The sequence below is a fragment of the Rattus norvegicus genome, chromosome 11 (assembly GCF_036323735.1).
Source record: "Rattus norvegicus strain BN/NHsdMcwi chromosome 11, GRCr8, whole genome shotgun sequence".
NCBI lineage: Eukaryota > Metazoa > Chordata > Mammalia > Rodentia > Muridae > Rattus > Rattus norvegicus.
The window spans coordinates 46547635-46561565 of record NC_086029.1 but is presented as its reverse complement, the minus strand read 5'-3'; the positions used below and the strand labels follow the sequence as shown (position 1 = coordinate 46561565).

Genomic DNA, 13931 nt, shown 5'->3' with positions numbered 1-13931 from the left:
TCCTGCTGGTGGCTGCACCACTGAATCTGTCAATACGCGGCTTCCTGACTCCCCTCTGCCCTGTAACTATATAACCACGGAACCTTTTCACAGTGGGGCACGTCCCTCAGGATAGTTTGTTTTTCTTCTCAGAACATGATCACTCAAATTTGACTCAGACAAACTATTTTCTTGTTTCCTTTCAAGTAGAACTGGTTTACAACCATACTCTAAAGCTGTCTGCTTCACCGCAACCCCTGCCATCGATCTCTCCCTTCCCCAACTGTCTGGGTAAGTTCTGTCTTCTCACTGTTTTCAACTGACCCTCGACACACTCTCGCGGCCAACTGTTGACTTTGTACTGTAAAAGCTAGGGCCATCGGCACAACAGCTCTTCTAGACCCTCTTTCACACACGAGACTTGAGTCATACACGAGCTGTGTCACTAGGATGATTTCTGAAGCTCCCTGCAGGGAAAGCTCACGATTGCCACAAGAATGGATGCCATCCCTCATGGTCTCTAAGCACAGCTCTGTACCTGGCCTTCCTACAGCACCTTCTCATAAGAGCTAAGGACTTAGTGCTCCCACGTGTGAGACTCAGAAATGTTCTCAGGGACGGACATATGGCTACCCCTTTTGACGTATGACCACAGGAAAGCTGGCCTCTGTTTCTCTGCGAGAAGTACAGGCTAACTTCTACGCTTGCTCCGCTGAGACCTCTCTCCTTCATCTGCTACCCTCCCCCATGCTGCTGTCCATGTCTGGTCTCTCCTTCCTCTAGTCATCAACACGCACCAAATCCGACTGAGTCCTGCCCCTCCTGCCCCTCCTGCTGCCCTGATGACTGCTGAATCCCACAGGCCTGCGCCCCTGACAGAGTCTGGCTCTGTTTACTTTCTGCACCTCTCAGGTTGTGGAGCTCCTGAAGGCAGGTGCCATTTCCTCTTTCTAGAAGGTGCTAAGAGTTGAGCACCAGGCAGGGTGTGTGACATGGGGACGGCAAGCTGACCTCAGGGAGCTCCCACTAAGAAACAGCAGCGCCCGAACTCTGAATGCCTCCTTCAATGCATACAGCGCTGCTCTACAACCCAAAGAATTCTCCCTCTCCCAGCTGGCCGCAACAGTAGGAAGAAGCACCAGGAAGGAGGCACTTCCTGTAGATCTCCCACCTCCTGCCTGTACATCTCCCAGGGTGCGTCCTCTCCACAGGGCACCTCACCTCATCCCCTTTGATCTGCGCTGGCTTCTTCACCACCTCCTTCACCAGCTGCAGCACTGAGTCTGTCTGCAGAGTGCTGAGAGCACACACCAGGTCGACAAGGGTGTGCTGGGACGCGCTTGCCACGGGGACCATCTGTCCAGAAGAAGAGAGTTCCTTGAAAGCTTACAGAAGATAAAGGCAAAACAGCACACACACAGCACAGCCTTCCGCAGTGGCTGTCCCTGGAGAAGTCTGATGTGATTGTAGTGTGTGTGGAGGTAAGTTCCTGTCTGTGAGTGTGCACAGGCCTGAGCTTCTCCACAACTGTCCTCCACCCATTTCCTTCCACCTTTTATCTTGCGAGTGTGCATGCAGAGGTTGGAGGACAGTGGGAATCAGCAGGCATCGTGTGCACTGAGCCCACCTTGCGAGCCCGCTCCAGCTTCTTACCTTGGTCTTGCTGTGGCGCCGCGACTGCTTTCTGCTCCACACTGTAGCAACTGCGGCTATCAGTTGAACCCCGAGATGGCCTGTCAAGGGGTTCAGCAAGTCTAAGATTTTTTGTCTTATGGTCTGGTAAAAAGAAAAGCAAGAGTTAAGTGCAAAAAAAAAAAGTCTTCCCAGAGTAGCATCAGGGCCCTCACCTGAGGCACACTTAACTGCTGGCTATGGTAAGAGCTGACTCAGAATGACATCAGTGGGCTTCACAGCACCACTGGAACAGAGGAGGGGCTGCGACTCCTCTGGATGTGAGATGGGTCATGCCACCCCTGGCAGAGGGAAGGCACAGTGAGTGGCCAGGATGGGGACCCAGTGAGGTGAGATGAGCTACTTGTCAGAGTCTTAAGATGGTAAATATTACTGAGGGGCAATTAAACCTGACCACTGGTGCGTGTGTGTGTGTGTGTATGTGTGTGTGTGCGCACCTGTGTCTGTGTGTATACCTCTGTGTGTACCTGTGTATACCTGTGTCTGTGTGTACCTCTGTGAGTGTACCTGTGTATGTATATATACCCCTGTGTACCTGTGTGCGCCTATGTGTACCTGTGTATGCTTGTGTGTGTACCTGTGCATGCCTGTGTGTGTACCTGTGCATGCCTGTGTGTGTACCTGCGTATGCCTGTATATCTGTGTGTGTGCATTTGTGCATGCCTCTGGGTGCATGTGTACCTATGCATGTGCCTGTTTGAGTGCATGTTTCTGCAGTACAGGAACTGGATCCGGGGTCTGGAACATGCTGGAGCATGCTTGGCCAGTGCTGTCCCACTGAGCTTCACTACCTACACAGAAGTCTCACAGAAATCCCACGGCCCAGGTTTACCTAGAGCAGCAGGGACTAGAGCTTAAAATCATTAGAAAAGTTAATTTTCAAGTTCTAAAAGTATGCAGCCCTTATCAAACTGTATCAGTTAAGCAGTTCAGGATAAGGCTGGAACCTGGCCTAGCCTCATCCATACTCTGCCTTTGGCTTCCCCAGATTCCTGCAAGCAGCCATTCTCCCTGCCCTTGGCCTGTGGCCTTCCCTGCCCCAAACACTCTGCTCTGGTTCAGCCCTCCCTCCATGGTCTCAGATCTGCACTGTGCCCAGTTCTGCACCCTCCCTGACAGCACAGACCAGGCAGCGCCATATACCATTGCAGCAACATGCCGGCTCTCCTCGGGAGTGCCTCCCTCTGCCGTGAGGGCAGAGGCTTTGCCGGGTTGGCCCACAGGGCATGAGCATGGTACCTGGAAGAGGTCACTGTGCTGTGTCCTCATGCTCATGCTTCACAGTAGACAAAAAATGTTTTCCTTTATCAAAATTGCTTAGTAACAGGCTCTTCTTACAGATGGGGAAACTGAGGCTCAGACAGAACAAAGGGTTTTCAGGGCCTGTTTAGAGCAGCTCTCCATACACAGTGTGAGCCAGCGTGGGCGTCGCTAAGAAAGGGCACCCGTGACAGACCAAGAAATGATGTCCAGCTTGGTGAAACCAAGAGTTTCCTTAAGGTAGAGTCTCATTATGTAGCCTGGAATCACTATGGAGACCAGGCTAGGCCTAACCCCATAGAGCTCCATCTGTCTCTTCCTCCGAGTGCTGGGATTAAAGATGTGTGCTACCACACCCAGCTTATTCATTTTAAAGAATTCAGTAACTCCGGTTTTTATTTATAATTTGTGAGAGATGTGATATGTGTGTGTGCGTGTGTACACATGCGTGTGCCACAGCACATTGTGGGGGTTACAGGACAACCCTCAGGTGTCTTTTGCTTCAGTCTTTGTGTGGCTTTGGAGAATCACTCAGGTCACTGGGCAGGCAATTTACCCACTGAGCCCTCGCACCAATTCCCTCCACCCCAGGAACTTAACTGGGGTTACCTACAGGAACACAGGCAACTTATACCACAGGAGAAAAATCTTCTCAGAGCGGGTGGAGCTCCACAGCTCTGGGTCTGTGGTGCATGTTCTCCACCACATACAAAAGCAGGAGTCAGAGTCTTGTAGAACCAATTCCAACTGCTCTGATTTCAAGATGGCAATGGCATGTTGTGCCCAGAGGACAGCACTGTGTCCAGCATGTCTGGACCTGAGGGGATGTTCTGCATGTGCCTGTCCATCACTGGTCACTGTGAGCCCAAAGCCAGGCCTGGTGCCCAGGGCCACCCAACTCCTGTGCTTGATAATTCTGAGCTGCCACAGACAGTATCAGATAATCACAGGCCAGCTCGTGGGCCTGGGGTCTTCTGAGACAGACATAAAAAACTAACAGGCTCGATGTTCTGAAGGTGTTTGCTTAGTAAGATAAAGAAGCTCTCACAGGCCCCCACACCCCAGGCTTCTGACGCACTTCTGAGGAATAAGCCATGTTTAAGCAGAGAGTCGCGGACACTCAGGTGGGGACTAGACCAATCATCAGACTTCAATTTTATAAACAGTGTTTTTCAAGAAAGGCTGAACACAGAGAAGGTTTGTTGGTTTTCACGAGAAAGGGTCTCATATGTATTTCTAGATGGTGGCAAACTTAGTTCGTAGATGAGGCTAGTCCTGAGGTCCTGATCTTCCTTTCACTTCTAACATGCCGAGAATTACATCATGCGCCATCACAGTTACCGTAAGGGGAGATTTCTCCATGTGATTTGGACTGTGGGTTCACTAAGCATTTTATGATTATCTGCATATAGGTTTCTATAGTTACATCTTTTTCTTTCTTTACCCGGCTCACAGAGACGTGGGAACGATGCAGGGAGAGAGAAAAGCAGCCATGGTGATGCTCAGCTGTAACCCCAGCTCTCAGGAGGCTGTGGTGGGTGAGTTTAAGTTTCTGTAAACACACAAACCAACGGACCCGAGAAAGGCCTCACCTTGGTGGTTTTAAAGTAGACGGAGGATGATCCTTTTGTGGCTCCCAGGAGATCCACCGGTCTCTTCTGAGTTTCCTCCTTCTTGAGAACATTCCAGATGAGGGCCATGGTGTTCACTATTCGAGGCAGCTCTTCCAAAATGGCGTTCTTGGCATTTCTCAAGTTGATCGGATCGCTTACAGCAGCGGTCTGAAAGTTCAAATGGGTGCCTGAGGCTCACCTGCCCCAGCCAAGCCCCCTCTTGCCTGGGGATGGTGGCGCTGCTGGGATGTAGGGTGGGCCACTGCCCACATGGTCGCCTGCCAGTGGCATCTGCCCCTGTATGTATCAACCCCTTGCTTGTTCGCAGAGACTGAGCTGACGTGTAACTTCAAATTATAAATTTTTTTTTTGAGATAGGGGCTCTCTATTATGTAGTTCTAGCTGTCCTAGAACTCACTATGCAGACCAGGCTGGCCTTGAACTCACAGAGATCCACCTGCCTCTGTGTACTTTAAGATTTTGTTTTGTTTTTTAAGAGGGGGTCTCATGTGGTCCAGACTGATCTCAAAGTTGCTACTTAACTCAGCCAAAAATGACCCTGAGCTCTGATCCTCTTCCTTCACCATTAAGCACTGTTAAGTGCTGGTGGTCTTACAGGAATGCTCCGCCAGCCCCAGGTTGTCCTGAGACTTAACTGGACAGAGTGAAGCAGCCACCTCAGATTTCATAAGCATCATATCACGACATCAGGAGGTAAAAAAAAAAATCACTTAGACTAAGACAAGTGCAGGGTAAAGGATGGTTTAATGAGCAAGAAGTGTGTTTGTGTGCAAGCCTGAGGGCATGTGTTCAAATCCCCAGCATCCACTTAAAAAGTTGGGTGTAACTTTGTATGCTTGTAGCTTCAGTACTGGAGGCTCACTGGCCAGCTGGCCAGACTGGCCAAAGCAGACAGCTTCTGGCTCAGTGAGACCTTATTGTTGGGCAAAGAGTTAGAGAGCAGCAGAGAAAGAGCCTAAATCTTCCTCTGGTCTCCATATGCATGTAAACAGGCTTAGGAATGTGCCAATGCAACACACACACACACACACACACACACACACACACACACACACACAAGCACACCTGCACAGAAGTTAAGTAAGCCTAAAATCAATCAATCTGCCTTGTATCTTACGGCGATGGCAGCTGATGGAATAGTGGGCAAAGGTTGAAGGAACTCACTGACACTTGTTTCTCATGTGTACACACCTATGTTTGTGTGCACATTTGCACATCTTGCATGTATTTGCATACTGCACACATGTGTGGAACTCAACATTTATACTCTCAATTGTGCCTCATATATGTTTACATGACGTTTTCATCATTCATATGTCATTGCATACTTAACACAGTCATAGCCCAGGAGAGACAACCATTCTTAACAAGCAATTAGCCTACGAGTCCAGGGGGGAAGGTACCTTTTTATGTTGGGTAGGCTGTTCCAAAAGACAAAAATGGCTAATGGTCGTAAGGCCTTCCAGAAGAGTGAGTGGGTAATCTGGAGAAATGTTTTCCTTCTTTGAGGTTGTGCTGTGGAGAAGAAATGAGAAACTGCTAAATAAAGTAACAGGGTTGGGGGTGACCTGAGTTTGTTCCCAGAACCAACTTAGAAGAAAAGAACGGCTTCCCAACTTGTCCTTCAAAACACACACACACACACACACACACACACACACGTATGCATGCACGCACACACACATATTAGAAGAATATTTAAAAATGAGAAACTGGTTTTGAGAATGTGAGGCCATGAGGGCTCCAGTCTGACATGTAAACACAGAACACAGAGACTGGCTGTGTTTGATGGACTGGGCTCCTGAAATTAAAGCACAGGCACCTTGGGTGTTGCTTTACGTTATAAAGTCACTACTGAAAAATGGTTTAAGGTGTTTTAGAGTTACTCTAAAGTGGATTCTGGTTTTATTTCCATTTTGCAAAACTAACAGTTAACTGACTAGCACCTCTGAGAAGGCTTGGGTCACTGTGTAGTTTATTTACACAGGGTATCAATTAGCACCAAGCGCATCCACTATGTAGCCAGGATGGCCTTGAGAGCAGTTTCTATGCAGTGCTGAGGACTGGACCTATGGGTTTATAGACGCTAGCAGGAAAGCACTCTACCAGACAAGGATCTAAACATGTACACTCGTGCTGATGACACCCCCAGCCTTCTGAGGGGGTTGATTATCTTTCAATTAGTAGCCTTGGCAACACAGACATTCATTACAAACTCTGCCAATAAAAGCATCAAGTTCAGCATACCTGACAGTAAACTTGACTGATTCGCTTTCATACTGCTTGACCAGATCGTCCAAATTTTTGCAGATCTGGATAACAAAGGGAGTCACTGTCCAGCCCAGAGACTTCCCAAAGTATGGCAAGGAATGCGTGACCAGGCTCACCCAGGCGGGGTGCATGCCGTAGCCATAGGCGGGCTGCAGACCTCTCACCACAGCGGAGACCAGAAGGCCCTGGGAGGTGAGGGGGTGGGGCTGCACATACTGCATGGCACCGATGGCCTGCTGGAAGTTAAGAGCCCTCTGCCATTCTCGGGAGAGGGCCGGCTGACTCTCGGAGTCCTCCTGACCCTGGCCCAGGTGGTGCTCCAGGACGATGAGGGCCTGCAACAGCTTGAGCAGTTCAATCTGCAGTGGGTGCTCACTCCAGATTTGGTCTTGGCCCAGATTGATGAGGCTCTCCTCAAAGAGGCTGTCCTCCACAAAGACCCTGCCTCCCCGGTCGGCGGTGGCCAGGCCATAGCGCTTCTGGCTGGTGTACATGGACGCGGACAGTGAGAGCAGGACAAACTCCTGGACCTTGCACCTCTGCAGCAGGCTGTGGATAAACTCCACATTCTTCCCTTCCGAGGACTTGGCCATGGAGACCAGCTGTGTAGTTATTCTAATGAGAACCTCCACGCTCTTGACCTGTACATCCCGGTTGCCAAGGATGTCCCTGTGGCAGACCTTCAGGTAGCAGGGGTAGTAGGACCGTAGGAAGCTCAGGCAGAGGTAGGTAAGGAGTTCAATCAGCAGGGAGTGGGGGCAGACATTAGGGGCCTGGGTCTGCAGCTTGCCATAAAAGCTCTGGCCAATGAGGGCCTCCTGGTGGCGAGCTAGGAGGTTGGAGATGAGGTTGAGGTGCGCAGTGGAGCTGGTGTCTATGCCTGTCCTGGACACAGCCTCAATGAATTCCTTGGGGTTGGTCTTAAGCACAGCCTCCAGCACCGAGAAGGCGTACAGGACCCTCTGGGAGTCGTAGGGCTGCAGGTAGAGCAAGATGTGTTTGAACAAGGCCTCGACTGTCTCCTGCTTCTCCCTCTGCTGCTTCAACAGCCTCGATGTGGTAATGGCTTGGAGCTCCACTTCAGCCTCCTCATCACTGGAAAATGACTCGGAAGCCTGTGTCTTGTCTGAGTCTGCTCGCACTAGGCTTAACCTGGCATTAGACCTGGGGCTTTCTGGCTGGAAGGCTGCCAGCAAGGCTGCTCGCTTGGAGTATGCCCTGCCCCCGACGGGGATGGGAGCACAGCAGTTCTCCTCGTGGCTTAGGTCCTGCAGGTCATGGGAGGGAGAGGAGAAAGTGGATGTGTTTTCACTGTCAGTGTGGCCAGAGCTCGTGTCTGCAGACTCTGTGTGCTCACTGCTATCCCCACCCCCAGAGGCCATCCTATCTGGAAGGTCCACGTAGTAGGGCAGGTCTTCCTCGCTCAGATCACTTCTTGGAGGGCATTTCTCTGGTTCCTTCTCTACCTCAGCCCAGATGGCTTCTCGATCCACTGTGGTGAACTGGCCTCGAGGCAGGTGTTCCTCAGGGGCGCCCTCTTGCAGCTCAGATTCACCACACGCCTCTCTGCATGCCGGCTTCTTCCTGTTAAACCAACGGTGTAGGCCCTCTGGAAATCACAGAACGACAAAGACTTTAGAATGGCTAGAGGTGACAAATTAGCTCTGAGGTGATCTTTGGCTTAAAGCAGACAATGTCCACTGGAACTGCATCTAGATTACATCATGGACAGAACAGAGACACAGCAATTTACATTTGTCCCGTAGCTGGGAGGGGCATCTCAGTTGGGAGAGTGCCAGGTTAGAGTGCTGAAGGCCCTGGGTTCGATTCCCAGCACTGCATAAAGCTTGGTGTTGGCCCACATGGGCACCATGGCTCTTAGGAATATTCAGGGATTGTGGGCATCACTGTCAGGTTTGTTATGTCAAATTCTGGTTTTTTATTTTTCTTGAGACAATTATACAGTCTGTCCTCTAATTACCGACCCTACTAAGTTATAGGCTACCATATCTGTTGTACACTTCATTTTTTTTTAATCATAATTTTAGGAGGAAGCACTTTGGAAAAATATAAATGATTTTTTTCCTAGGAATTCCCTCTTTGGAAGTGCATTCCACAGAAACATGAGGACAGGGCACGTGCTGAAATAGTCAGTGGAGAAAACAGGAAGTGAGCCCTAGAGCCACAGCAAGAGTGCAGGGAAATGGTTAGAAGCACACCTGTAACAGACGTGCTGCTGGGCCATGGAGCCTGTGTCAATACCCATGACCATGAGGTACGTACGGGAGAAGGGAGAGGGAAGATCCAGAGACACGGCAGCTGTACACGATGGAGAACACTCAGTGCTCACAGCTATAAACAGACGGAGAGGAGGGGCACCCACGAGCAGTGCCCAGCTCACTGGCTGCACCATGGGACTCCACGTAATGCCTTTACTTCTGAATTTTCTTGGAGGACTTTTTCTTTTTTCTTTTGCATGTGTATGTGTGCATTCATGGTGTTTCTGCATGTATATGTACTGTATGCTTAGATGTGTGTGGGTACATGTGTGTACGCATGTGTGGAGGCCTGAGGCTGGTGTCTGAGGCAGGGGATCTCAGGTGTCTGAGCTCAGCACCCTCAGATACAGCTAGTTACCCTAGGCAGCTTGCTCCAGGGACTGTCTTCCCAGGGCTGGACACGCATTTGGCATTCATGTAGATGCATGCCAGCTTCTCGGCTGTGCCAGCTTGATTCACCTTTGGTTTCAACAGGAACTTACTAAATGGCCCAGACTGCCTCCAGGTGATGCTCCCCTGTCCAGCTTCCCAAGTGCTAGAATTATAGGTGTGAGCTGCTATGCTCAGCCACTCCTACATTGTAAAATAGACAGTGCTACTTCTGCAATAAGACCATAGACAGCACTTTTCAATATCAACTTTCTCTTTTTAATTCAATTTACATTGATGTTCTGCCCCCATGCATGTCTGTGTGAGGGTGTCAGATCCCATGGAACTGGAATTACAGACAGTTGTTAATTGCCATGTGTGTGCTGGGATTTAACCTGTGTCCTTTAGAAGAGCAACCAGTGCTCTCAATCCCTGAACCGTCTCTGCAGCCCCTCAATTCTCTTGGTTAAGTAGCTTTCAACAATCTATGGCATGAACACTTGCCGGGTAAGGAGAGGAAGGAAAAGCGGAAACCAGAGACGTGCAGCCTGTGAGCACACAGACCACAGTGGCACAGACAGGGCAGGGCGGGCAGCACCTCCCTTTCTTCATTCTCTGGTACTGCCAGGGAGCAGCCACATCAGCACCAGGAAAGAAACGGGAAGGGCAGAGACAGAATCTGAACACACTGGGGTCGTTTTTTTTAAAAGGGGGAAGAAGAGGGACAAGAGTTGGCCGGTAGGATAGCTTGCTTTCCACAAAGCCTGATGACCTGAGCTCGATTGTGGGAACTTGTACAGTGAGAAGAAAGCCCTCTCTGCACAGGTGCCACAGCACGCATGTGCCCATACAGTATGTGTGTGTGGGAGGGGCACACGTCTCCTCTCTCACACACATATAAAACAAAGGACGAAAGAAACACTAAAGCTGTAAGCTGTCGTGCAGAGTGCAGTGAAGAAGGTGCGTGGTGTATCGTTCTCTAATCATCCCTTTCTTAGGATGTGGACGAATTCAGTCTCCTCCCTCAGGCCCAGCCCAGGTACAGGCAGGTTCAGAAGAACCTTGCACAGAGGAGGCCATGTCCTTCCCTTCACCCACCTCAGGGTGGCACTGTTTCTCTAAGACTAGGACAAACAAGACAACTGATCAGATTCTACACTAATGTGACATTTTCAGTCACCTGAAATTATCCCACATTTGGGGTACAAATCTATGCAGAGGCTTTGGGAACCTCCAATAACAATGGTGCTTACATACGGCACCCACCCCTGCTAAGCTGGGACGGTCAGCTTTTGGGACACTGGTGAGGGTGTTCTGCTGGGCATGAGAGACACATGAATTGTTTTCTCCCGTGAAACAATCCAGCATCCCTGTGCTTATTTAAATGTGGGCTGCTAACCTGAAAAAATGTATCACTGGGAGATAACAAGTTCACATCTTGACAGGATGCAGTATGGTTTTAAAATGAGCATATTTATCATGGCTGGTTAAACAAACCACTCCCATAACACACCTCACCACCTCTTTTACAGTGACAACATTTAGAATCCATTCCCAAAGAGGTGAAGCAAGAGCAGAGGTGGCTGCCAGAGGCTGGGTGAGGAAGGCAAGGGGACATGTTGGCCAGAAGGTATGAAGACTCTTAACCAAGAAGGGTGAGGTTTTAGTGTCCTGATGCACAGCAAGGTGACCATAGCTAATGATAATATATATTGCGTGTCTCAAATATGTCTTCTCAGTAACAAAGCACTGACTTTTCAGTGAAGGCAGCAACCCACATCTACCAGTGCAAAGTGCTAGTTCCTGTGGCACTTCAACCAGATGTGAGTGAGCTGTGTGTGCCCTCGCAGTGTGGTGCAGTGCCAGCTGGCCTCCCCCACCCCTATCCCAGGACTGTGAGGCTGCTCACCGGCTGAGTTCTCCTGCTTGAGGCACTGAATGGAGGTCCTCTGGGTTTTGGGCTGGAGCAGCAGCAGGAGCATGGGTTCGAGGATGCGTGCCACATCCCCGAGGGAGAGCGCTCGAACCAGCCAGCCCTGGGCTGCTGCACTGATAGCACCGTCTGTGCAAGCCAGGCTATCCAGAACAACAAACAAGGACCTGTGGGGAGAGATGTCATCGAGCTCCCATTCTGCTGCCCCTGCATGCCAGGCGTCCTGGCCTGCAGTGAGCTCCTGTCCTTGACCTAGCCACCCAGGGAGCTTCATCTTGCTGGCCTTTCACACCAAGCGAGGGACAGACAGGCTGTGTGCCTCGCTTCATGGCTGTGCTTGTAGAGACACAGTGGGCACGTGGCAAAGACAAAGCAGAGTCTAATATACCAGAGAACACATCTTAAGCACACAGGCAGTGATACAGCAAGTAAGACCGGGAATAGGTAGCCTGAGGTCTAGACCAGTCTCAACCCCTGGGTATCCTCTCATCTGGGCAAACTGCAAAGCCTCTCAGGGATTCTGAGGAGGGTGGGCTCCCTCAGCCCCACATTAAAGCCCCCACAATAGTTTCCTACTGGGCTACATGAAGTTAGAGGACTGTGGGTACCCTGTCCTATGCAGCATGGACTGAGGTGAAGTAGGGGTCACAGCTCCCATATAGGATCCTGCAGGCAGCCTCACTGCCCCTCCTTCCGGAGCCTAACACATGTCTAGGGAGCCCTGAATGCTCCCTTGGCTGAGGGTGGTGGGTCACAGGGAAGAGCTGCCTTACCTGTCAAAGGAGCGGTTGTGAGATGTCACACGACTACCCTGGATTTCTCGTGTCAGGTGCCAGATCACGGAAAATCTAAACAGAGCTTCCAACCTTGTTCCCTTGATCAAGAAATAAATAGGGGGTTGGGGATTTAGTTCAGTGGTAGAGTGCTTGCCTAGGAAGCGCAAGGCCCTGGGTTCGGTCCCCAGCTCCGGAAAAAAAGAACCAAAAAAAAAAAAAAAAAAAAAAAAAGAAATAAATGGGAGGAACTTGGTTTCATCCTAATTCTGTGTGAGTCACCATAAGGCTGTAGTTTCTTTGTTTGTTTTTTGTAGTGCTAGTGGTTGAGCCCTTGAACATGCCAAGCACCTGTTCTACCTCACCCTCTCTCAACTTTGCTTTCTTCCTTTCAACCTTTCTTCCTTTCTCTCTCTCTCTCTTCCTTCCTTCCTTCCTCCCTCCCTCCCTGCCTCCCTCCCTCCCTCCCTCCCTCCTTCCTTCCTTCCTTCCTTCCTTCCTTCCTTCCTTCCTTCCTAATTCTGACACAAGGTCCACTAAGTTGTGCAGGTGGGTCTTGAACCTGGAACCCTCCTGCCCCAGCCTCCCATGAAGGGATCACAGGCCTGTCATAGCAGCTGGAGAGATGGTTCTGGGGTAAAGAGTGCTTGCTGCCAAGCCTAGTAGCTTGAGCTCAATATCAGGAATCCACAAGGGTGGGAGAAAACTGACTCCAAGCTGTCCTTTGACCTCCACACGGGTGCGTGACACACACACGCACACTCACACACAACACTCACACAAACACACACATACACACACACACTCACACACACAGGCGCACTCTCACACACACACTCAAACACACACATACACACACACATAAACACACATACACATACACACTCTCACACATATACATAGGCACACACACTCACACACAGGCACACACACACACACACACAGAGTATACACACATACATACATGCATGAATACAAGCAAAGCATATCCATAAAGTAAAAATAAATCTTTTAAAAGGACTTGGCATCAGTCAGTGTCCAGAGTCACATCCGAGTGCTGTGGTCCAATAAAACACAGAACATAGTTTCTTCATGCCCCCTCAAAATATCAGGCCCATGGGCCCTAAAGAACAAGGCCAATCAACTGGCAGAAAGCTCTCAGGATGTCAATAACTCTACAACTATGAATCTTACAAACAGCTCCAGAGGCCTGCAAGTCCTGACTCTTAGGGAGTCAGGGTAAAATTCTATAGTGAGCCTCAATATGGACACAACTGCATGATCAGGACCCCAAAATCAATAGCTCAATTCCCAGGGATCTGCCAGCCTGCTTTCGGATCACTGCTCACTGGGACGTCTACTGAGCTCAGCAGAGGCTTAGCTTGGGCAGGTAAAGTGGGACAGACTCAGCAGCCAGCCGGCCATAGCACAGAGGATACGGACGCAAGGCTCACCTTGTCGGGGTCCAGGAGGGCATGGCAGATGATGTCCTCACAGATGTTGGCGGTCGGGGCCAGGCAGTGCAGGCGGTAGAACAGCTCTACACAGGTGATGTGATGCTCACGGGTCTCCTTGTTCAGCTGATTCCAGAGCACACGAGCCACCCTCTGCAGGGAAAAGGGAGTGGAGACCACGCGTGCACAGTAACACTCATGCTTTCCCTCATGTAAGCCTGCCTTAGAGCCATGAGACCCAGCATCATGTTACCAGACACAGCTGGGACCAAGTTGCCCAGTCAAGA

At 50.2% G+C, this 13931-nt stretch overlaps 1 protein-coding gene across 3 annotated transcripts in view; it reads right to left on the bottom strand.

The window, feature by feature from the left end:
• Dop1b (DOP1 leucine zipper like protein B) overlaps positions 1-13931 on the bottom strand; it is a 101544-nt gene that overhangs the window by 34036 nt on the left and 53577 nt on the right. For all 3 annotated transcript variants that reach the window (XR_005491035.2, NM_001191660.2, XM_039088417.2), the window contains exons 16-23: positions 13645-13797; positions 12191-12291; positions 11394-11584; positions 6813-8445; positions 5969-6080; positions 4524-4712; positions 1633-1755; positions 1201-1335 (exon numbers count right to left, since the gene is read on the bottom strand). Coding sequence is in view for 2 of the 3 variants with exons in the window: in NM_001191660.2 (NP_001178589.2) it covers positions 1201-1335; positions 1633-1755; positions 4524-4712; positions 5969-6080; positions 6813-8445; positions 11394-11584; positions 12191-12291; positions 13645-13797 (2637 nt within the window). In the remaining variant the exon portion in view is untranslated. The remainder of the gene's footprint in view (positions 1-1200; positions 1336-1632; positions 1756-4523; positions 4713-5968; positions 6081-6812; positions 8446-11393; positions 11585-12190; positions 12292-13644; positions 13798-13931) is intronic.